At 47.7% G+C, this 25,868-nt stretch overlaps 1 protein-coding gene across 1 annotated transcript in view; it reads right to left on the bottom strand.

The window, feature by feature from the left end:
- The window catches only part of TMEM40 (transmembrane protein 40), a 116,291-nt gene that overhangs the window by 24,278 nt on the left and 66,145 nt on the right, over positions 1 to 25,868 (bottom strand). Inside the window, exons 6-8 of the mRNA XM_063938827.1 lie at positions 24,245 to 24,340; positions 23,436 to 23,489; positions 22,910 to 22,972 (exon numbers count right to left, since the gene is read on the bottom strand). Coding sequence (XP_063794897.1) covers positions 22,910 to 22,972; positions 23,436 to 23,489; positions 24,245 to 24,340 — 213 coding nt within the window. The remainder of the gene's footprint in view (positions 1 to 22,909; positions 22,973 to 23,435; positions 23,490 to 24,244; positions 24,341 to 25,868) is intronic.

The following is a 25,868-nucleotide window of genomic DNA, read 5'->3' as shown; positions in this document are numbered from 1 at the left end:
AATGCAGAGGTTCCCAAACGCGGTCTTCAAAGCACCCCAACAGTCCAGGTTTTAGGTATATCCATGGCTCAGCACAGATGGTTAAATCAAATTGACTAAGGTGATAATTAAGTCATCTGTGACCAAGCATGGATAAATTTAAAACCAGGACCATTGGGGTGCCTTGAGGACCACGTTTGGGAACCTCTGGTGTAATGGTTAGCATTACTGCCTCACAGCACTGAGGTCATGGGTTTGATTCCTACCATGGCTCTAATTGTTTGGAGTTTGTATATTCTCATCATGCTTGTGTAGGTTTGCTCCAGGTGCTCCAGTTTCCTCTCACACTCCAAATATATACTGGTAGGTTAATTGCTTCCTGTCAAAAATTAACCTTAGTGTGCGCAAGTACATGGGCAGACTGGATGGGCTAAGTGCATGGGCGTAGCTACCATAGGTGCAGGGGATGCGGTTGCTATGGGGCCCGAGCCGTCTCTGGGGCCCAGTCCTTCCCCTGCACTTAGCTGCTGAGCCCTGCTGGCTGCTTTTTGTACATTAGAAATACGCTGTGCTGGGGGCGTGGCCTGACAGCCAAAGTTACCAGACGTGTTCTGAATAGGCTCCTGCGATCCCTCGGTTTTTAAGGGATTTATTGCCCCATTCCTGCCCTGGAGTAGAGCTGTACCCCATCCAGATTATCTCAGGGGACCCTCCTCTACACTGTGGGTCTCCCACTGTCGCATATTAGTCGACCCAGCGTGGTCCGCTCATTGCGGCCTATACTGGTTCCGGAGCTGGGGAGTGGAGTGCGCGCGGCAGCCGGCCGGGAGAACCAGGGACGCTGGGTCGCCCGCGATCCCGGCTCGACACCCTCAGCTGGCCAGCACAAAGTCCCCCAGCCCGCAGTACCTATGCCTGAACGGAGGGAACGGGTGACCGCGGTCACAGCAGCCGGGGACGGTGCCTCTTGGATCCAGAGCAGCGGCGGGAGAGAAGACAGCCAGCGCGACTTCCGGCCCGCGCTGCCTGGCGGCCGGGTGACCTCTACCTCTGCATAGGAGAGCTCCGTGCGCCTCCGTCCCGCGGCCTCAGCCTAACAAGAGCCCTGGACCCTGCGTTTGACCTCAGGACAGCCGGCCACAGCCAGCAGACGGGCAGCGGTGATTGCTTTGGAGGAGAGGTGAGAAGGAGGCAGTTATAGCAGTTACAAGTTTACGCTACAGTGAGAGCCATACTCCCCCCCCACCAATCTGCACTCACTGTTCTACATCTCCCGCACCCCATTGCTGCAGTGAAGCGTGTATCTCCAGTGTGGGGACAGATATAAGAGAAAACAGCGGTGCACGATCCCCACGTCGGCCAACGCTGCCATCTGGTGGTTGTATTCAGTATTGGAAGGGACTTTCACCCCAACGGCATCATTATCTATAATACCAATTCTCTAAGTCATGGGTGGGCAATTATTTCAGCTGAGGGGCCACTTGACACTTTCCTGTCAGTATTCGAGGGCCGCACACAAAATAGCAGCTCCCCCACGTGCCAAAAATATAGGGACGTGGCTTCATGGGGAAGGGGTGTGGCCAAAAAAATAATACAGATTCATGTTAGGCTGTACAATAGTCTCCATTATTCAAATTATGCCACACAGTAGCGCCACTTACACACATTACTCCAGGTAGAGCCCCTCTTTTACACATTACAGCAGGTAGAGCCCCCTTTTACACATTACGAAAGGTAGAGCCCCCTTTTACACATTACGGCAGGTAGAGTCCCCTTTTACACATTAACATTTTATTTGGGATAATCATTGCACAGGAAGCAAATTATCCAGTGTCTTATGGCCCCTGATGAAAGGTGTGACACAGTGACAGAACACGGGGGGTGGAACACGGTGATGGAATACAGGGGGTGACGTGGTGACAGAACACGGGGGGGTGACACGGTGACAGAACACGGGGGTGGGACACGGTGACAGAACACGGGGGGCTTGACACTGACAGAACACGGGGGTGGGCCACGGTGATGGAACACAGGGGGTGACACGGTGACAGAATATGGGCAGGTGACACTGTGACAGAACACGGGGGGGTGACAGAACACGGGTGGGTGACACAGTGACAGAACGCGGGGGTGACACGGTGACAGAACACGGGGGGGTGACACGGTGACAGAACACGGGGGGGTGACACGGTGACAGAACACGGGGGTGGGCCACGGTGATGGAACACAGGGGGTGACACGGTGACAGAATATGGGCGGGTGACAATGTGACAGAACACGGGGGGGGGGGGGTGACAACACGGGTGGGTGACACAGTGACAGAACACGGGGGGGTGACACGGTGACAGAACACGGGGGGGTGACACGGTGCCAGAACACGGGGGGGTGACACGGTGACAGAACACGGGGGGTGACACGGTGACAGAACACGGGGGGGGTGACACGGTGACAGAACACAGGGGGGGTGACACAGTGACAGAACACGGGAGGTGACACGGTAACAACACGGCGGGGTGACACGGGGGTGACACGGTGACAGAACACGGGGGTGGGCCACGGTGATGGAACACAGGGGGTGACACGGTGACAGAATATGGGCGGGTGACACTGTGACAGAACACGGGGGGGTGACAGAACACAGGGGGTGACACGATGACAGAACACGGGGGGGGGGTGACACGGTGACAGAACACGGGGGGGTGACACAGTGACAGAACACGGGAGGTGACACGGTAACAACACGGCGGGGTGACTTAGTGACAGAACACGGGGGTGACACGGTGACAGAACACGGGGGTGGGCCACGGTGATGGAACACAGGGGGTGACACGGTGACAGAATATGGGCAGGTGACACGGTGACAGAACACGGGGGGGGTGACAGAACACGGGGGGTGACACGGTGACAGAACACGGGGGGGGTGACACGGTGACAGAACACGGGGGGGTGACACAGTGACAGAACACGGGAGGTGACACGGTAACAACGCGGCGGGGTGACGTAGTGACAGAACACGGGGGTGACACGGTGACAGAACACGGGGGGGTGACACAGTGACAGAACATGGGGGGGTAACACGGTGACAGAACACGGGCGGGTGTAACATGGTGACAGAACGCGGGGGGGCTGACTCAGTGGCAGAACACGGGGGTGACACACTGACAGAACGTGGGGGTGACAGGACACGGTGACAGAACACGGGAGGTGACATGGTAACAACACGGCGGGGTGACGTAGTGACAGAACACGGGGGTGACACGGTGACAGAACACGGGGGGGGTGACACAGTGACAGAACATGGGGGGGTAACACGGTGACAGAACACGGGCGGGTGTAACATGGTGACAGAACGCGGGGGGGCTGACTCAGTGGCAGAACACGGGGGTGACACACTGACAGAACGTGGGGGTGACAGGACACGGTGACAGAACACGGGAGGTGACACGGTGACACGGTAACAACACGGGGGGGGGGTGACTTGGTGACAGAACACGGGGAAGTGACACGGTTAAAGAATCCGGGGGGGAGGGTTGGGGGTGGTACAGCGAGCGTTAAAGATCTCCCCACTAAACTAAAAACAGTATGACGCCACTGCCCGCACACACAAACACACACACACACACACACACACACACACACACACACACACTCCCTTATATATATATATATATATATATATATACACACATATATACACACACACACACACACACACACACACACACACACATACACTTTCTTTCCCTCACTTTTTCCATTAACTTACTGATCTGTGTTTGGCTGGCAGTGGCAGGAAGGATGGATCTGTAGCAGTGGCTTATGTCCAGTGTAGCTCCGCCCCCTTAGGTCCCGCGTAGCCATGCCCCCTCATCTCTGCCTATCTCCGCCCCCTTTTCGTCTGATCTCTGCCTTTGTCACTGGGGACTGTGGAGGCGGAAGGAAGAGGATGAGTGTGTCAGGCGCCTTGCAGCAGCAGGGGAGACAGGCGCCGGCAGCTTGAGGTACTGCAGAGCACTGACAAGCAGCTCAGTCGGTCGGGCCGCTTGTCATTGCACACTGGTGGGAAGCAGTGGGCCGGGCAGGATCGGTTTGCGGGCCGCATCCGGCCCGCGGGCCGTATTTTGCCCACCCCTACTCTAAGTGGACATTTCCATATATACAGCAGCTGAATTTATTACCTTGAAAATTTTCTGCTGATCTCCACAGCTGCAGGTCTTTTTTTTCCCATCAATGATTTTTATTGAAAACAAGTTTTCTTTTTGCAAGGGGAAGGGGTACAGAAATGAAAAAAGGAAGGGGCGGGAAGGTACATAGAACCAAGGGAACAGGATGTAAACATGCAAATATCAAAATTGTCAGAAAGTCAAATATAACAACAATCCAATATAGATACAATAGAAAAATACAAAGTCATCTTGGAAAAAGATACAGATAAACACGGCCAAACATGAAAACATATCAATAAACAGATAATCAATAAAATATATAGGGCTAGTAAGGTAAGGCCGGTGCACGGGGCAGAAGTATAAGCCAAGTCAGTTAGGGAGAAGGTGAAACACTCCCTCCAGCAGTGACGTAGTCATGCCATGCCCTCCATTTCACCATTGGGGTGGAGGCCGCAGAAGAGTAAGGCAGGAACTCAGTTTCCATAGTAAAATGGAATTGTATTTTGTTGGTGACTAGGGATAGAGGAGGGGGAGAAGCTTGTTTCCAACTTTGGGCCAATGCAGCCCTAGCAGCTATACAAATATGCCCCAACAGATATCTCTGATGAGGTGGTATCTCAGCAGGAAAAATGTGGAGCAGGGCCATGGCCGGAGAGGGGGTAAGGGACAGGTGTAAGACCGTATTAATCAAAGCAAATATCTCGCTCCAGAAATGTCGAAGGGAAGGACAGGACCAGAAAATATGGAAAATATTGCCAGCTATATTTGGAACAAGACTGCCAGAATGTATGTAGCCTATCCGGTGTTAAATATAGTCTATTAAGGAGTTTGATATGCATCTCTGTGTGATTCAAGCACTTGGACATTCGGTAAGAAGAAATAAAAATTTGTTCCCATTGGGCTTCAGATAGGGGAAGATCCAAGTCTTGTTCCCATTTCAGCTGCGCATTAGACTTTGTAGTAATAAGCAAGCTGACAAGCGTCCTATACCAAAACGAGATGTTCCTTCTGGAGTCACACAGAGATACACGCGTTAAGACAACCTGGGATAACGGGTTCGGGGGAGCCACCTGTCTAGGCAAACCTTTGTACCACTGGTGAATTTGAAAATAATGCAATAATTCTCCACTGGGGAGATTATATTGAGACTGGAGTTCAGAAAACGATAGCATAACATTACCATCCAGAAGGTCCCCCAAGACAGTCAAACCACAAACAAACCAGGTAGAGAGATTTAAATTAGGGATTAATTTAGCTATGGCTCGTAGTGAGATAGTAGAATAAGGAAATTGATGTCCAGGCAGGCGAGTCACCAATTTATCCCAGATTTGTAAAGATGTTCTAGTGGTGGGGAGGAGGGCCAATAAGCGGGGTCTAGAGTTTGGGTGTATCTTAAAAAGGTCTTCTAAGGGAAGGTCCAAACTCCCAGTATGTTCAAGAGATACCCATACCACTGCAGGCGTCCCACTCAAACAGTATTTTAGCTGGGCCAGCACACATGCCTCCTGGTAAAGAACCAGGTCGGGCATATCTAGCCCTCCCTTTCTGCGAGGGAGAATCATTTTGGACCGAGCTAATCGGGGTGGCCGTGCCTTCCAGACATAGTGTAGCATTATAGCACGACACATATCAAGGTACGTTTTAGGGAAAAGAAAAGGTATGGTTCGGTATAAGTACATGAGTTTAGGTAAGAGAGTCATTTTGAAGGCTGCGAGGCGGCCAATCCACGAAATATCATAAGATAACCAGGACTTAGTCAGGTCTAAAAAACTATTAATGAGTGGAGGTAAGTTAACATCAAAAACAGAGGCCGTAGAAGGTGGGATTTGGATCCCCAAATACCGAATTGTAGCTGAACGCCAGTTATATGGATATTGTGATTGAAGGGTGGACACTATGGGAGCTGGAATATTAATGGGGAGAGCATCTGTCTTTGTTGTATTAATTTTATAAAAGGAAGCTTCACTATACTGTCCCAAGATAGCATGCAAACATGGAAGAGAGAATAGCGGGTCCGTAACAAACAGAAGGACGTCATCCGCAAAGAGGCACAACTTATGAGTAGTAGTGCCAATAGTCACCCCTGGGAAGCCCCCAGACATCCTAACCTTCTCAGCAAGGGGTTCTATGCCCAACGTAAATATTAAGGGTGACAGAGGGCAACCCTGTCGGGTTCCATTCGTAATAGGGAATGTATCGGAGAGGAAACCGTTACTAAATACCCGTGCAGAGGGGGAGCTGTATAAAGATAAAACCGAAGAAAGAATATGGCCACTAAAACCAAACTTGTCTAGAACCGAGGACATGTATTGCCAGTTCAGTCTATCAAACGCCTTCTCGGCATCTAAAGAGAGCAGGAGAAGGCCAGTGTTAGAGGGAACAATATCAATCAAGTCAAAAACTCTACGGGTATTGTCAGAAGCCTGTCTACTAGGCACAAACCCAACTTGGTCGTAGGCAATGAGAGATGGCAGAAAGACATTTAAACGAAAAGCAACAAGCTTGGCAAAAATTTTAATATCGCCGTTCAATAGTGCAATGGGCCTATAATTTGAGCCTCCAGCATTTCTGTAGGGAAAGCACCAAGAGAGGAGACTGAATTATACAAGGAGGTCAGGGTGGGCGATAATTGGTCACAGAGAGAAACGTAAAATTCATTAATGAAGCCATCTTTATTATGCGGGAGTGATTTCATTACTTGAACTACCTCAGAGGAGGTCCACGGGGCATTTAATGTCTCGAGTTGTTCCGCAGAAAGGGAGGGGAGTTTGACGTCAGCTAAGAAGGATCGTATAGAATCAGGAGTGGGTTGAAAAGTAAGGGGATCAGAAGAAAGATTGTACAGCTTGGTATAATATCTAGCGAATTGATTTGCTATGTCATATGGATTGGACACTTTACCACCCTGAGGAGAGATCAGATGTCTAATCCTATTACGAGCCTGGAGAGCACGGAGCTTGTGAGCCAGCATTTTCCCTGGTCTATTACCAGTCAGGTAAAATTTCTGTCTCAACCTATTTAAAGCAAACTGGGTCCGTCTCATAAGGAGTTTCTGAAGTTGGCCTCGGATATCCTTTAATTCCCTATGTAGGGCCCTAGAGGGGTGGAGCTTATTCCTATCTTCAACCTCCTTAAGTTTAGATTCCAAGTCTTGTTGTTGTTGTTGGATAGCTTGTCGTTTGAGTCTAGCACCGGCTTGGATCGCAGTGCCTCGCACAACTGCCTTAAGGGCACACCAGAAAGTCGTGATAGAAGTATCTGAGGGAGAATTAGTTTCCATATAGAGGGAGATGCAATCATCAATCGCTTTTTTAGATATAGGGTCCGATAGCAGGTGGGCAGATAGGCGCCACGGCAGAGGGGGGTAAATTGGTGGCAAATATTCCAAGACCACAGGAGAAGACAATGATCTGACCAGGAAATAGGCAGAACATCCACCTGTGCTGAGTGCTGCAAAGTCCACTTATCACAAAGAATAAGACCTATGCGAGAGTAGGAATTGTGCACTGGAGAGAAATATATATAATCTCTCGAAGTTGGGTTCTGAACTCTCCACAAGTCATACAGGTCATATTCTGCCAGCGAATTACGGAAGGCTAGTGACGGGCCAGCTGGAGCAGCAGACATCTGGGAAGGAGACCGAGGAGATCTATCTAATTTAGGATTAAGCACTAAATTATAGTCGCCCAACATAAGCAGGGCACCCTGACGAACCCTCGCAATAGTCGAGCAAACTTTTCTAAGGAACGGGACTTGGTTAGAATTGGGAGCGTAGAGAGACACAATCGTAACCATCTTATCCTCCAATTTTCCAACTAGAATGAGGAAACGACCATTCTTGTCAGCTATCTGGGACAGCAGTTCAAATGAAACAGAGCTCCGAAAAAGAACAGCCACTACATTTCACTTGAAGGGGCCATTTGCAAAAAAGCCAACTGGGTATCTCCGGTCTTTCAAAGCCGGGGGACCTGCTGACGAAAAATGTGTTTCTTGCAAAGCAACTATGTCAGCTCTGTGTTTATGAAAGGTGGACAAGGCAAGCCTGCGTTTATTGGGGGAGTTCAACCCTTTAACATTCAATGAATATATTCGTACCATTTAAAATATAGAAAAAGCCAAAACAGCTGACATCCCAAATGGGGGAGGGGGGAGGACAAACTAGGGAAAAAAGAGGAAAAGACAGGCAGGAAAAACCAAAAGGGCCCAGTATGTCAGGACCACATTGCTACTGCAGGGGAAAGGTATGCAGTAGAAAAAGTATGGGGAGATGGCGGTAGTATCACCACCCGGGGTACAAAAGGCACATGTATACCTGGAGCAATAACATATAGCCAAACTACAAGTACCAATAAGGGTACCAAAAAGCACACCAACAAATAATTTAAGTGACTAGTGCGATACCCTCATGTGTACAGTAATAAGAAAAAGAAGGATAAAAGAGATAGAATCAGAGGAAAATGCAGGTACACATAGTAATATAAACAGCAAATGAAGGAACCAAAAGCATACACATATATAACAGATAAACTCACGTATCCGGTATGCATTATAGGGGGGACGGAGTCCCCAACCAAACATGAAGATCAACCAGGAACTACATTAATTGGAACATAGAGTACTCAGTCAGGTCGCAGAACACTCACGGGTAAGTGGCAGGCGAGGTTTCAATGTAGAGGGCACTTTGACCGAAACATCCCAGTCATTAAGCAGCTTAACCCCAGCGTCCAGAGTGGCAACTACGTAGGAGAAATTCTCATGGGAAATCACCAATTTCACTGGGAAGCCCCATTTGTATCTAATGTCATGAGAACGTAGTGCCTCCGTGATAGGAGCCAGAGCTCTACGTTTAGAGATGGTCAGTGCCGAGAAGTCAGGAAATATTTGTAGGCCTCCAAGCGAATCCGAATCAGACGCACATCTAGCAGCTTGCATTATCCGTTCCTTGGGCGTGAAGAAAGTTACGATAACAGACTTTCTATTGGATCGAATTCATCGTCTCCCTAAGTCCAAAAATGCTCCAAAGGATGCCCCAAGAGTTACTATAATGAGGTTTCATTATTTCCATGTCAAAGAGATGGTACTTCGTGCAGCTCGCCCATCCGATTCCTCCGAAAATGTCCTGCGTGATCTCCAGATCTTCGGTGATTTATCCGCTGCCACGTTGGCGTCTCGTCGCTCCTTTTACCTGGTGACCAAGGCTTTGAGGAAGGCTGATATTCCCTATCGCTGGGGATTCCCAACCAAACTAATCATCAGGAGGAATGGGGCAACGAGTGTAGTCTCCACACCAACGGCCGGCTCCCAACTTCTGCGTTCCTGGAACTTGGAGGACGACTTCTGTAAAGGCCACAGATCATAAACTCTCCCCCGATTGGGCTACTAAGCTTCATCCCCCATGAATGCAGAGTGCGACTAGTGTCTCAGTGACTCAGTGACTTTGCCCTCACGTTTATTACGGTCGTATGTTACTCTACTTCATATACTACACATGCTACTCTTATGTTTTATTTCCGTATGTTTTATGTTCATGCTATTTTATATATACGGATGGGTGGGATAATCGGCCATTCGGCTGACCTACTTGTCTCTACCTACTAGGTTTGTTTTCACTGGTGTTACTTATGCTTTCTCTCTATTCGGATTGTTCGATGTTACGGTTTGCTCCATAGTTGTTTGTATTAGTACCCACGGTCTGAATTTATCTTCTTCAATTGATTGGCTATCAGCCCGACAGGTGCGGGCACTATAGATATGACTCAATTTGGACCGCGGGGTCTTTGTTTTTGGAGTAGGGGGTCATTCTGGCCGCTACCCCCTATGTACCGCTATGTTAGGCGGCCTCATGTTGTGCCCTCGAGGCGCTCGACTTATTTCTTCATTCTCTTTTCTTTTCTTTTTGCCATTTTCTATCCCTTTGTGTACTCCCCCTTTCATTGCAATGTATATAGCACATGTTTAGCAGTAGACGTGTCCTCAGGTTCACATCCACATATCGGTCCTGTGTTCCAGTGTTGTCTCCTCCACCCACAAAAATGGTTAATGTAGTGTCCCTTAATGTTAAAGGCCTTAATTCCCCAAATAAACAGAGGCTTTATGTCACTTTGCCAAACTTAAAGCACAAGTGGTTGCCTTACAGGAAACCCACTTTATGGTGTCCTCTCCCCCTCAGTTCTCGAACCACAATTTCCCCTGTTGTTACACATCCAACGGACCTAAGAAGAAGGCAGGAGTGGCATTTTTATTTTTCCAATCATGTAATTTTCTGTTAAACAGTTCACTGATGCTGAAGGCAGATATCTAATCCTTACTGGGACATTGAATGACAGACCGGTTACTTTAGCGGTGGTTTATGTCCCTAATGTCAAGCAAATTACATTTATTAGGACATTTTGTTCTACCCTCCAGTCTTGCTTCAGTGGTACACAGAGCCGGCCCTAGCCAATTTGATGCCCTAGGCAAAATTTTGTCTGGTGCCCCCCTTGCTCCGCCGCTAGTTCTGCATCTGTACCTGCAACACTCAGGTAGTGGGGCCCACCGGGGGGTTACCCTGTGGGCCAGTTCAACTCTGCACAATGCCACACAGTAATGACCATAATACATATAATTCCACACAGTAAAGGAACCTTACACATATGCCCCACATTAGTAATGCCCATAATACACATACAGATGTGTCCACTTACATCTTTGCTTTTTTTTTAATTAAGCCCAACATGCAAAACACGGCTAAGCTGTTTTTCACGAGTAACGAGTGGATGAATTTTAAAATTTTTGTTTGCCATAATAGAATATGTATAAAGTAACATATTAAAGAATCAAATTAAGAAAAATCACAAGGCATGGCTAAATCTCTGAGTCTATGGCATGCAAAACTGTGCCATACATGGCGGGATATAGCAAAGATGTATGTGGACACATCTGTATACTGCCACAGATACTGCCACACTTGCTGGTTATACAAAAAGACCAGTATCAAACATGTAGAAACTGTCCATTCTCTTCACTATTCAGTGTGTTTGCTGGTGTCTGTTACTGCATGCCCTTTACTTTATACTGTGGGAGTGATATGCTCTGCCCTCCAGTCTGATGTGTCCGAAAGTCATGCTGCACTGATGTTTCATATAGAAAAGCACGACGCAACTTACTGACCACGTTACAGTGCTGGGTGGCAGAGGAATTTTACGGCATGGACTGACTAGGAAATAAATTGTGGGGAGAACATTGCCCATGTTATGTCCCTGCAGACACCTGGGAATTGCACAGGGATAAGGGACACAGGATAACAGGGTCCCCCTCCCCTATGTGCACAAGCAGTATAGGTGATGTCAGGTTTCTGTGAAGCAGTCTTCCAAAATACACATGTGTTATAGAAGCCATCCAGTAATAACCTTATATAGTCAGTGAAAATGTCACAGGTCCAGGAATTGCATTTACTTGGCTTCTGCTGTCTGTCTGAGGTCTCACAAGTCAGGGGCATTCAAGCATGTCAGAGGAATTTTAAGGCACAGTGTGCATTTTTTTTTACAAATGTAAACAGCAGTGTATACAAGTACTGATTGAATACATTTGGAAAGTAACAGTTAGTTTGCGGACTGTCCCTCCCAGCATGAGATACTGCAGGGACATGCTTGGATGCCCCTAGACATGCTTGGATGCCCTAGGCAAATGCCTAGCCTGCCTATAGCTAAGGCCGGCTCTGGTGGTACACTATTGTTACTGGGAGATTTTAATCTGGTTTTAGACCCCCCTTTAGATAAATCGTCTGCCCGACGCCCTTTGAAAACCCATCCAGCCCAGGACCACTCCCAATCATTTCGATGCATATTACATGAGTATGGCCTGTATGACATATGGAGGGCTCGGAATCCTAACTGTAAGGATTATACCTTTTACTCCCAGGTCCATGGATCATTCTCCAGGATTGACTTGGCGTTGGCTGACAAATGGACGTTGCAACAAATACGGCGAGCCGCTATACTCCCGATTCCTTGGTTGGATCATTCAGCCTTAAAATTGCGTTGGGATTTGACTTCCCATAGATCTCCCCCACGACCGTGGCGCCTTGGCGAGTACCTCCTCACTGATAAAGAAGCCAAATCCTGTATTTCTCTATCGTCCTAGTGGATGCTGGGGTTCCTGAAAGGACCATGGGGAATAGCGGCTCCGCAGGAGACAGGGCACAAAAAGTAAAGCTTTCCGATCAGGTGGTGTGCACTGGCTCCTCCCCCTATGACCCTCCTCCAAGCCTCAGTTAGATTTTTGTGCCCGGCCGAGAAGGGTGCAATCTAGGTGGCTCTCCTAAAGAGCTGCTTAGAAAAGTTTAGCTTAGGTTTTTTATTTTACAGTGAGTCCTGCTGGCAACAGGATCACTGCAACGAGGGACTTAGGGGAGAAGAAGTGAACTCACCTGCGTGAAGGATGGATTGGCTTCTTGGCTACTGGACATCAGCTCCAGAGGGACGATCACAGGTACAGCCTGGATGGTCACCGGAGCCTCGCCGCCGGCCCCCTTGCAGATGCTGAAACAAGAAGAGGTCCAGAATCGGCGGCAGAAGACTCCTCAGTCTTCTAAAGGTAGCGCACAGCACTGCAGCTGTGCGCCATTTTCCTCTCAGCACACTTCACACGGCAGTCACTGAGGGTGCAGGGCGCTGGGAGGGGAGCGCCCTGGGAGGCAAATGAAAACCTATTTGGCTAAAAAATACCTCACATATAGCCTCCGGGGGCTATATGGAGATATTTAACCCCTGCCAGAATCCACTAAAGAGCGGGAGACGAGCCCGCCGGAAAAGGGGCGGGGCCTATCTCCTCAGCACACAGCGCCATTTTCCTTACACAGCTCCGCTGGTCAGGACGGCTCCCAGGTCTCTCCCCTGCACTGCACTACAGAAACAGGGTAAAACAAGAGAGGGGGGGCAAAATAGTGGCAAAAATTATATTATAAAAGCAGCTATACAGGGAGCACTTATTATAAGGCTATCCCTGTCATATATAGCGCTTTGGTGTGTGCTGGCAGACTCTCCCTCTGTCTCCCCAAAGGGCTAGTGGGGTCCTGTCTTCGTTAAGAGCATTCCCTGTGTGTCTGCTGTGTGTCGGTACGTGTGTGTCGACATGTATGAGGACGATATTGGTGTGGAGGCGGAGCAATTGCCAAATATGGGGATGTCACCTCCTAGGGGGTCGACACCAGAATGGATGCCTTTATTTATGGAATTACGGGATAGTGTCAACACGCTAAAGCAGTCGTTTGACGACATGAGACGGTCGGACAATCAATTAGTGCCTGTCCAGACGCCTCAAACACCGTCAGGGGCTGTAAAACGCCCTTTGCCTCAGTCGGTCGACACAGACCCAGACACAGGCACTGATTCCAGTGGCGACGGTGACGAATCAACCGTATTTTCCAGTAGGGCCACACGTTATATGATTTTGGCAATGAAGGAGGCGTTACATTTAGCTGATACTACAGGTACCACTAAACAGGGTATTATGTGGGGTGTGAAAAAACTACCTATAGTTTTTCCTGAATCAGAAGAACTAAATGATGTGTGTGATGAAGCGTGGGTTGCCCCCGATAAAAAGATGCTAATTTCAAAGAAGTTATTGGCTTTATACCCTTTCCCGCCAGAGGTTAGGGCGCGCTGGGAAACACCTCCTAGGGTGGACAAGGAGCTCACACGCTTATCTAAACAAGTGGCGTTACCCTCTCCTGAGACGGCCGCACTTAAAGATCCAGCGGATAGGAGGATGGAAAATATCCAAAAAAGTATATACACACATACAGGTGTTATACTACGACCAGCTATAGCGACAGCCTGGATGTGCAGTGCTGGAGTAGCTTGGTCAGAGTCCCTGATTGAAAATATTGATACCCTGGATAGGGACAATGTTTTACTGTCTTTAGAGCAAATAAAGGATGCATTTCTTTATATGCGTGATGCACAGAGGGATATCTGCACACTGGCATCACGGGTAAATGCTATGTCCATTTCGGCCAGAAGAAGTTTATGGACGCGACAGTGGTCAGGCGATGCGGACTCAAAACGGCATATGGAAGTTTTGCCGTATAAAGGGGAGGAGTTATTTGGAGTCGGTCTATCAGATTTGGTGGCCACGGCTACAGCCGGGAAATCCACCTTTTTACCTCAAGTTACTCCCCAACAGAAAAGGGGGAAGAGACAGCAACAGGCAGCTCCTTCCCAGGAACAGAAGCCTTCCACCGCTTCTACAAAAGCCTCAGCATGACGCTGGGGCTTCTCAAGCGGACTCGGGGGCGGTGGGCGGTCGTCTCAAGAATTTCAGCGCGCAGTGGGCTCACTCGCAGGTAGATCCCTGGATCCTGCAGATAATATCTCAGGGATACAGGTTGGAACTAGAGACAGATCCACCTCGCCGTTTCCTGAAGTCTGCTTTACCAACGCCCCCCTCCGAAAGGGAGACGGTCTTGGAAGCCATTCACAAGCTGTACTCTCAGCAGGTGATAGTCAAGGTACCTCTTCTACAACAAGGAAAGGGGTATTATTCCACTCTATTTGTGGTACCGAAGCCGGATGGCTCGGTAAGACCTATTCTAAATCTGAAGTCCTTGAACCTGTACATAAAAAAGTTCAAGTTCAAGATGGAGTCACTCAGAGCAGTGATAGCGAACCTGGAAGAAGGGGACTTTATGGTATCCTTGGACATCAAGGATGCGTACCTCCACGTTCCAATTTACCCCTCACACCAGGGGTACCTCAGGTTCGTCGTACAAAACTGTCACTATCAGTTTCAGACGCTGCCGTTCGGATTGTCCACGGCACCTCGGGTCTTTACAAAGGTAATGGCCGAGATGATGATTCTTCTTCGAAGAAAAGGCGTATTAATTACCCCATACTTGGACGATCTCCTGATAAGGGCAAGGTCCAGAGAACAGCTAGAGATGGGATTAGCACTGTCTCAAGAAGTGCTAAAAAAGCACGGGTGGATTCTGAATATTCCAAAATCCCAGTTAATGCCAACAACTCGTCTGCTGTTCCTAGGGATGATTCTGGACACGGTTCAGAAAAAGGTTTTTCTCCCGGAGGAAAAAGCCAAGGAGTTATCCGAGCTTGTCAGGAACCTCCTAAAACCAGGAAAGGTGTCTGTACATCAATGCACAAGAGTCCTGGGAAAAATGGTGGCTTCTTACGAAGCAATTCCATTCGGCAGATTCCACGCAAGAATTTTCCAGAGGGATCTGTTGGACAAATGGTCAGGGTCGCATCTTCAGATGCACCAGCGGATAACCCTGTCTCCAAGGACAAGGGTATCTCTTCTGTGGTGGTTGCAGAGTGCTCATCTATTGGAGGGCCGCAGATTCGGCATACAGGATTGGATCCTGGTGACCACGGACGCCAGCCTGAGGGGCTGGGGAGCAGTCACACAAGGAAGAAACTTCCAGGGAGTGTGGACGAGCCTGGAAACGTCTCTTCACATAAACATTCTGGAACTAAGAGCAATCTACAATGCTCTAAGCCAGGCAGAACCTCTGCTTCAGGGAAAACCGGTGTTGATCCAGTCGGACAACATCACGGCAGTCGCCCATGTGAACAGACAGGGCGGCACAAGAAGCAGGAGTGCAATGGCAGAAGCTGCAAGGATTCTTCGCTGGGCAGAGAATCATGTGATAGCACTGTCAGCAGTGTTCATCCCGGGAGTGGACAACTGGGAAGCAGACTTCCTCAGCAGACACGACCTTCACCCGGGAGAGTGGGGACTTCATCCAGAAGTGTTCCACATGCTGGTAACCCGTTGGGAAAGACCAATGGTGGACATGATGGCGTCTCGCCTCAACAAAAAACTGGACAGGTATTGCGCCAGGTCAAGAGATCCGCAGGCAATAGCTGTGGACGCGCTGGTAACGCCTTGGGTGTACCAGTCGGTGTATGTGTTTCCTCCTCTGCCTCTCATACCAAAAGTATTGAGAATTATACGGCAAAGAGGCGTAAGAACGATACTAGTGGTTCCGGATTGGCCAAGAAGGACTTGGTACCCGGAACTTCAAGAGATGATCACGGAAGATCCGTGGCCTCTACCTCTAAGGAGGGACTTGCTTCAGCAGGGTCCCTGTCTGTTTCAAGACTTACCGCGGCTGCGTTTGACGGCATGGCGGTTGAACGCCGGATCCTAAAGGAAAAAGGCATGCCGGAAGAAGTCATTCCTACTTTGATTAAAGCAAGGAAGGAAGTAACCGTGCAACATTATCACCGCATTTGGCGAAAATATGTTGCGTGGTGCGAGGATCGGAGTGCTCCGACGGAGGAATTTCAACTGGGTCGATTCCTACATTTCCTGCAATCAGGATTGTCTATGGGTCTCAAATTGGGATCTATTAAGGTTCAAATTTCGGCCCTGTCGATTTTCTTCCAGAAAGAATTGGCTTCAGTCCCTGAAGTCCAGACTTTTGTTAAGGGAGTGCTGCATATACAGCCTCCTGTGGTGCCTCCAGTGGCACCGTGGGATCTCAATGTGGTTTTGGACTTTCTAAAATCTCATTGGTTTGAACCACTAAAAAATGTGGATTTGAAATATCTCACATGGAAAGTGACCATGCTACTAGCCCTGGCTTCGGCCAGGAGAGTGTCAGAACTGGCAGCTTTATCTTACAAAAGCCCATATCTGATTTTCCATTCGGACAGGGCGGAACTGCGGACTCGTCCGCATTTTCTCCCTAAGGTGGTGTCAGCATTTCATCTGAACCAGCCTATTGTAGTGCCTGCGGCTACAAGTGACTTGGAGGACTCCAAGTTACTGGACGTTGTCAGAGCATTGAAAATATATATTGCAAGGACAGCTGGAGTCAGAAAATCTGACTCGTTGTTTATATTGTATGCACCCAACAAGATGGGTGCTCCTGCGTCTAAGCAGACGATTGCTCGTTGGATCTGTAGCACAATCCAACTTGCACACTCTGTGGCAGGCCTGCCACAGCCTAAATCTGTAAAGGCCCACTCCACAAGGAAGGTGGGCTCATCTTGGGCGGCTGCCCGAGGGGTCTCGGCATTACAACTTTGCCGAGCAGCTACGTGGTCAGGGGAGAACACGTTTGTAAAATTTTACAAATTTGATACTCTGGCTAAGGAGGACCTGGAGTTCTCTCATTCGGTGCTGCAGAGTCATCCGCACTCTCCCGCCCGTTTGGGAGCTTTGGTATAATCCCCATGGTCCTTTCAGGAACCCCAGCATCCACTAGGACGATAGAGAAAATAAGAATTTACTTACCGATAATTCTATTTCTCGGAGTCCGTAGTGGATGCTGGGCGCCCATCCCAAGTGCGGATTATCTGCAATAATTGTACATAGTTATTGTTAACTAATTCGGGTTGTTGTTGTAGGGAGCCATCTTTCAGAGGCTCCTCTGTTATCATACTGTTAACTGGGTTTAGATCACAAGTTGTACGGTGTGATTGGTGTGGCTGGTATGAGTCTTACCCGGGATTCAAAATTCCTCCCTTATTGTGTACGCTCGTCCGGGCACAGTACCTAACTGAGGCTTGGAGGAGGGTCATAGGGGGAGGAGCCAGTGCACACCACCTGATCGGAAAGCTTTACTTTTTGTGCCCTGTCTCCTGCGGAGCCGCTATTCCCCATGGTCCTTTCAGGAACCCCAGCATCCACTACGGACTCCGAGAAATAGAATTATCGGTAAGTAAATTCTTATTTTCTCAAGCCCTATCCTCCTATCTAGAGTGTAACGGTAGTTCGGGGCTCAGTTATCCAGGCTGCGGCTCGACACCGAAAGCTGTTACGTAAGCAGCAAGATGACGTAGAAGCGCGCTTGACAGACCTGGAACATAAACTTAAATCCTCCCCCAATAATAAATCCCTATATCGGGAACTACTCCGCACAAGGGAAGAATGGAATATCCTGACCCTAAGAGAGGTACATAAGACCCTTTTTAGGCTAAAACATAAATTCTATACCCAGGGGGATAGGGCGGGAAGAATGTTAGCCAGGAAGCTGAGAGGCAAAGTGGCTAATGAAAGAATTAAAGAAGTTATTAATGCCAAAGGCCTAAAAGTTTCTGATCCCTTGAACATAGGCAATGCCTTCGCGGAGTACTACTCGGCCCTATATAATCTTCGCACAGATCCTTCTACCCCGCAACCAACTAGCACTGAGATTGACGCTTTCTTGAATAAATTGAACCTACCCAGCTTAGATCCCCTCTCCCTTCAATTAATGGAATGTCCCTGGACTATCGAGGAGATTGGTCGAGTTATTGATGGTGTCCCGTCAGATAAAGCCCCTGGCCCAGATGGCTTCTCGAACGGTTTTTTTTAAATGTTATAGAGACACCCTGGTCCCCGTCTTAAGGACGGTTTTTAACGAAGCTTCGTCAACTGGCTCGTTCCCATCAGAAATGTTGGAGGCCAGAATAGTGGCTTTTCCCAAACCCGGAAAGAACCTCTCTTAAATTCAGATGTAAAAATGTATGCAAAATTGATAGCTAATAGATTAAATCCGTTACTGCTATCCCTTATTAACCAAGACCAGGTGGGCTTTGTTCGGAATCGTCAAGCTCCCGATAACACTAGGAGGATTATAGATGTCTTGGATGCCTTCTCCGAGTCAGTAGAACCTCTTTTGTTACTATCATTAGTTGCGGAGAAGGCGTTCGACCGGTTACATTGGGGCTATCGGAAAGCTGTTCTGATCAAATTTGGTATTTCAGGTAGGGCTCTATCTTCAATTAATGCACACTACTCTGTCCCTTCAGCTAGAGTATTTATAAATGGTATGCTCTCCCCCATATTTTCGATTTCTAATGGTACTCGCCAGGGCTGCCCGCTGTGTCCCTTGGTTTTTGTGTTGGCTATAGAACCCCTGGCGGAATCTATTCGCATTAATCCCGGGGTGAAGGGTCCGGCTCTGTTTGGTCATATGTATAAGATATATCTCTTTGCAGATGATGTTCTTCTCACCATTACCGACTCTTCCGATTCCCTCCGGGCTCTCCATGACGTCTTGCAGGCCTACTCCTCCGTCTCGTATTACAAACTCAATACGTCTAAAACAGAGGCACTCCCGATTACATTTTCTGCTACCCTACTCAATTAATTGAAATCTCAATATAATTATGCCTGGCAGGTAGACTGCCTGAAATACTTAGGTATCCAGATTCCCCTTAAGATCTCAGACCTTATTAGATGTAATTACCCCCCTCTTCTGACTAAACTAACATTGTTAACGAAAGATTGGATGCTATATAATATATCGTGGCTAGGTCGCATAGCTGCTTTGAAGATGGTCCTGCTTCCTAAGCTGCTGTATTTATTTAGGACTATCCCTGTCCTATTGCCCAATACCTTATTGACCAAATTTAATTCTGTTTTAACCCAATATGCGTGGAGAGGCAAAAAACCAAGACTAGCCCGTAAAATAATGTCCTTACCGAAATCGAGGGGCGGTTTAGCTTTCCCCGACTTACCTTTATACCAGATAGCCTGTATAATGGCCCCAATGGGTGCGTGGTTTGAGACGGATGCTCCTAAAATATGGGTCTCCTTGGAAAGGAGCCTCTTATCTTCTCTCCCTTTATCCAGTGTCTTGGGACTGCCAGATACGGATGGGGTTAAATTTGTTCTCAAGATCGGCTGTGATACAATCCACACGCAAATCTTGGCTAGCCTTGGTTGTTGTTACCAGAAATTTCTCTCCCCCCGCTAGATTTCCCATTGGAAGGAGTGGCGAGTCTGGTTCCAGATCTTTCATTTCACTTGTGGATCTCCCAAGGGGCTAGGACTCTTCAAGATGTAATGGAAGAGGGTACTTTAATGTCATACACCCAACTGCAATTTAAGTTTTCTCTCCCCCAAAGGAGACTTTTATAAATATCTTCAACTCAGACAGTGGCTACAGAGTGTTACTAGACCCCATAGCAGACTATTACCGACCCCCAAATATATTCATACCCTGATTATGAGAACTAAGTGTAAAGGTACAGTTTCCAGAAGGTATGCCCTTCTCAACTGCCCCCATCATCAGGTTAAGCTTAAATCTCAGATAAAGTTGTGACACCTGAATTGTGTCCTGACAGAGGAGGAATGGCGTTCGATATTTGACTCTTGTTTTTATTTGTCTAAAAGTGTATCACACATAGAACAGTTTTATAAATGAATTCACCGCCAATATCTCACCCCGGCCCTCCTCCACTCCATATGGCCAACTATACCCAATAGCTGCTGGCGCTTATGTGGTAACGTAGGTACGCTCATACACGTGTTTTGGTCATGCCCTCTGGTATCTGCCCTGTGGCATCAAGTTTTTGATATAATCTCTGAGATTGTGGGCTTTCCAATATCTCCCCGACCTACATTGGCCCTACTACACCTATTTCCCAGATATATCCCTTATCAAACTATATATGTCTTGGGCCACATTTTGGCCACCACAAAGACATTACTTGCACGCAATTGGCGCTCCCTGGTGATATCTACGATCTCTACTATTGAAGCCACTGTTCAGTCACATTTTGAGTTTTAGATGGCGGGCGTGACCTTTACTTCAGGAAACGCAAGGCAAGCCACAAAATGGGCGGTATGGAGTGAATTTAGGAGGGCACGCTTCACTGGTATCCACCTCCCCTAACTCGAAAGTATGCTCCCAAACTGGAAGCTGTGAGTCCCTGGTCATGCCATCATTGTTTACAGTAAAAGCCACTCTTCAGAGGGGATCTCCAGAGCATTCCAAAAAGCGAATTTCTGGACAGTCCGCCGTTATTACTCCCAGATACCGAACCCCCTATAGGAGATGACTTCCGTTGTATACTACTTACAATTGTCCCACATGATGTAGACCGATATGTTGTATTTAATTACTGCTGAGAACACGATATTTATGTATTATTGTGATGCAATGTCTGCCCCCTCCCTCTTTTTTATTTCTGTAATCCTCCCCCCCTCCCCAATTTATTTGAAAAACTAATAAAAATTAATCTTGAAAAAAAAAAGAAATACGCTGTACTGCTGCTCACCTGGCTGGCTCCACCTCTTCTGAGTCCTAACGCTGGGAGGAGGCATGGCCGAGTCTGCAGGGACATCACTGGACCACGGGCACCACTCCTCCTCTCAGCTTCCACCTCCTTGTCATCTAGATGGAGGCGGCCGGGAGAGCAGCGGCGCCCCATTGGTGAGTGCCCACACCCACTACAGTTAGTCCACAGGGAGGGCGGGATTGCGTCGGTGGCGGGAGGATCTTTGAGTAACCCTAACCCCCGGCCCCGACTGTCAGTCAGTCGGGGCGGGGCGGGGAGGGGGGGGGGGGGCAGCGGCGGCCTGGCTAACTGTGCCATGGGGCCCCAGTGTGCATAGCTACACCCCTGGCTAAGTGGTTCTTATCTGCAGTCAAATTCTATGTTTCTAACCAGCGGCTGCTGCTGCCCCTGGGCTGCAGTGCCATCCAAAGTGTGCAGAGGGGAGCTGGCCAGAACATATGAACATAGATGTGAAGTTGTATGTAACATACTGTATGTCCTGGCTTCCTTCCCCGGGAATCAGCAGTCGCTGCAGCATGGCACACACTGCTCAGCCTGTCAATCGTCATTTAGTCCGCCCCCGATTCCTTTGAAACCAGCCAATGAGAGTCCGGGGGTGGGCTAAATGACGATTGATAGAAAAATTATAGTAGGACAGATTATGAGGTGATGTTTTGCCGCTGTGCATTTTCCTTGCACGGACCACAATCCCACAAAGCATCAACAAAACACAAATAGGGGTGTACACGTTTTTGTGTTAAAATGTTTCATAGAGAATTCATATACTTTGTTTTGTTACATTAGAAAAACTATCACACAGTAGTCATTACATTTTCACTATAAAGTTAGTCATTTTAGGAGCTAGGCCACCATTCATGACAATGCAACTTATTAATTTACTAGACAGTGTTTCCCAATTTAAGTACTCAGGGACCCCTAACTGCATGTTTTCCAGATCTCCTAGTACAACATACCTCCCAACTGTACCGATTTTAGGCGGGACAGTCCTGTTTTTCACGGTCTGTCCCGCTGTCCCACCCGCAGGTCGCAGTGTCCCGCGGTGGTGGGGGTGGTGGTGGGGGGGGAGGGGGTGCAGTTGTCACTCGCTGCTGAGCAGAGCAGTGCTGAATAGATGCTGTGTGCATGCATCTATTCCCGGTAGAGAGGGACAGGAGGAATGGTCAGCATCTCTCTCAGCGCTGTTCATGGCCCCATAATGACGGAAATGGGGCGTGGCTTGCGATCGCGTCACATGTTGCGAGACCACGCCCCTTTCTGATAGGCCACACTCCCTAATTTTGGCCGCACGATGATGTCCCTCCCTAACTCACAGCAAAGTTGGGAGGTATGCCACTAGGTGCACAGGTGTATTCAACACTGGCTGACACATTAGAGCAGATGTATTAAATCTGGAGAAGTGATAAAGCAGTGATAAGTGGAAGGTGATAACGCACCAGCCAATCAGTTCCTAACTGTTAATTTACATATTGGAGCTGATTGGCTGGTGCGTTATCACCTTGCACGTACTAGGAGCTAGTGACATCACTGAGGTATGTGGCAGTTCTAAGTGATATTAATATCTCCTAGTCCATTGATAAGCTGATGTTAGGTCAGCCTGCCTGATCCCACTGCTGGGTGACAGAGATGAGTACCACTGAAATAAATGAAGTGAGGCACCAGAGAAATATATCCCATAGTTCTATCACGAATAGAAGATAACGCCATAATGTTTGGATAGTAAATGAGGAGATATAAAACCAGAGTTCTTACCATCCTTCTTTATGCCCCAGCTTCTTCTCTGAGGTTTCACTCGATGTTTTTCAAGATTTCCTGCTGAAAATAGCAATGGGATAAACACAAAACAGATGTCATTATTTAGTGAATACCCAATAGAGCAAACACTGTATCACATCGTCTTCTGACCCAAATGAATATAATGGTAACGCAACATTTGGGGATTATACCTGGGACAGTTACTATTCCCAAGATTGTGCCCCAGAAATAGGTATTCTGCAGGAACTGTGTAGGCATTGGGGTCTGTCATGAGACTAACTCATCCAAGTGGAGGTTCCCTAATATTGGGCAAACCTGGTACCTAACACTTACAGTAAATCCGATTGTCACTTACATCTCAATAATCCAGGTACAAAGTCTAGCTTCTGGGTAACTGGCTTTTTAAAAACATATGAAACCTATTGGTAAATGAGTCTCTAGGGATACAATGCAAATGAATAGACAAGAGGGTGAAAATGACATGGAGGGTCTATATATATATATATATATATATATATATTACCTTTCTCAAGCGTAGTGAGTTTCTCATCCTCTTTGTCTTTCCACCTGTTCTTCTCTGTTAAGATAAATCATCCTAGTTACATAACAGATTGATGCTGCTGAGGAATGTGACTGACTGTTGGTATTCCCAGGACAAGGTACAGCAGCATTTTCCAGGTTACACTGGGAGCTTTTTATTTTACTGTGAATGGTGTGCACACAAGCTATTTGTAATACTGCCTCACAGCCAAAGCATACAACATTTTCATATCAAATATCCCAAGGATGCCTTCTATGCAAATAAATAGGGTTCTACATGTATATTTCCAGTTAATTCTATTGACGAGTTGGGGTTGTGAGACCGGCGGTGGGGATCCCGGAAGTCAGCATACCTACACCGGGATCCCGACCGCAGAATGCCGGCGGGTGGGGGGTTGGGGGAGAGTGCAACAGAGCCCCTCCCAGGCTAGCTGCTCTTGCCACAGGTTCTATTCCCACTCTATGGGTGTCGTGGACACCCACGAGTGGGAATAGTCTCTGCTGACTGTCGGACGTTTGATCATTTGGGATCCCAGCATCGGCATGGTGACTGCCGGGATCCTGGGCGGCTGTCACATGACCGAATCCCCCTATTGACAATATGCTGCAATATCATGGTTGTTCCAATACACAATTACCAGATTGTACAGCTCTATAGAATGAATTTGTCAGCCATATATGATGGAAGGGTAGTACAAATAAGTAATGATATGTTCCAAGCTATGTGCATCTGTGTTTTATTGTTGTGAATAATAAGAAAACACTGTAGAGTTGTTGACTACACAGACCTACCAATTGCCGAGGCATCAATTGAGATGTCTTCCTCTTTCTTGCTGGCCTTTCGAAGTGGCTTAACAGTTGCCACAGTGGCTGTGGGTTTAGCAACATCTGAAAGGTAAGAACATTACAGAAATATTTACTAGATGTGCACAGGGCGATTTTGATGTGCACAGGGCGATTTTGTGCTGGATTTGGATTTGAATTTGGCTCTAATTCATCGACCGGCTTTGGATTTGCCAAACCGCCGTGACTAGCTTTGGATTTGGATTTTTTTTTACATTTACAAAAAAAGCTAAAATCACTTAATTTGGGCATTTTTTTGTCCCTAGAGTATTATTGACCTCAAATGACATTAATTTCCAGTCATTTGCAGACAATTTTGACCACCTTATGGCTCACAATGTTGTTTTCATCCACTTTAGGCCAAAGTCTGCAGCGAGCTGGCTGGTTTACTAAGCGACGGAGCAGCGGCACAAACATACAGCAGTTTATAACATATCTATGAAACACTGACACACAGCAGTGGGAGAAAGGAACGGTGGTGCAAGACGAAATTGTCCTTGGGCCCTTCCCACCCACCCACCCACCCGTTGGATATTAAAAAGGACATGACAGTTGAACAAACCAAGCCCTCCAGTGACAGGGACTGCAGCTTTTGTGGCTGAAGTCCAAGGTTTGTTTGGACCCCCACAAAACAAGCCACTAATTGGCTTAAGGCAACAGCTCTACAGTAGCTAGATGTTATCATCATTGCTTTTATGGTAAAATGGAACCGAGATGGAATTTGGTATCGTGGACACAGGACCTCAATTAACTGTGTAAAAACCATTGCATTAATGGTGGATATCGGATGCAGATCTAATACTAGCATAGCAGTCATGTCAGTGATCTGCTGTGCGACTGGGTGAGAACTTTCATACTTGCTCCCCCTTGCATAGGATTGTTTAACAGTCAATTGTTTTGTGGAACAACTACTAACAGTCTTCTTCGTCCACATCTGGGATGAAGAATCACCCCCAGCAGGCCTAGCTCAAAAGGATTCTTCTGAGGAATCCTGGAAAGAAGAGGAGTCACCTAACGTTGACAAACTGGTTGCAGGACTATCTCTGATCAATAATGAGGATATTGAGGACAAAGGTGTTGGTGCTGGAGATTGCAGGTGCTGGCATCTAGTAGAGAGAAGGGAGCTAGCTGATGCTGGACTGCTTGCTATTATTTTTTTAGCACCAGTTGTGGATTTAATAAAATACTTGTCATGAACTCGCTGCAGATGATGTAATAGGGTGGAGATCCCTGAATGCTTAACATCCCTACCTCTACTTACTGTGGTTCCACAAAGGCTACAGATAGCTTGACAAAAATTGTCAGGATTTGGGTAAAAATAATTCCACACAAAAGAGGTGTATTTACCTGTCCTATGTCTTTGCGTGACAATGGCCTTCTTCTTATCATGGCCAAGAGATGCTTCCACTGGTGCCTGACTAACACAAACAACATCCTCATCCTCAACATCCTCATTAGTTCCAGCATCAGCTACACAAATCTCCCCCTCATCCTCTTGCAATTCCACAGTGGCGTCCTCAATTTCTACGTCATCAGCAATACTTATGCTGCCTATCCCCACATATACAGAGGG

The sequence above is a fragment of the Pseudophryne corroboree genome, chromosome 9 (genome assembly GCF_028390025.1).
Source record: "Pseudophryne corroboree isolate aPseCor3 chromosome 9, aPseCor3.hap2, whole genome shotgun sequence".
In the NCBI taxonomy this organism is placed as follows: domain Eukaryota; kingdom Metazoa; phylum Chordata; class Amphibia; order Anura; family Myobatrachidae; genus Pseudophryne; species Pseudophryne corroboree.
Note: the sequence above shows the minus strand (reverse complement) of the source record. Positions and strands in the feature narration are given on the sequence as shown.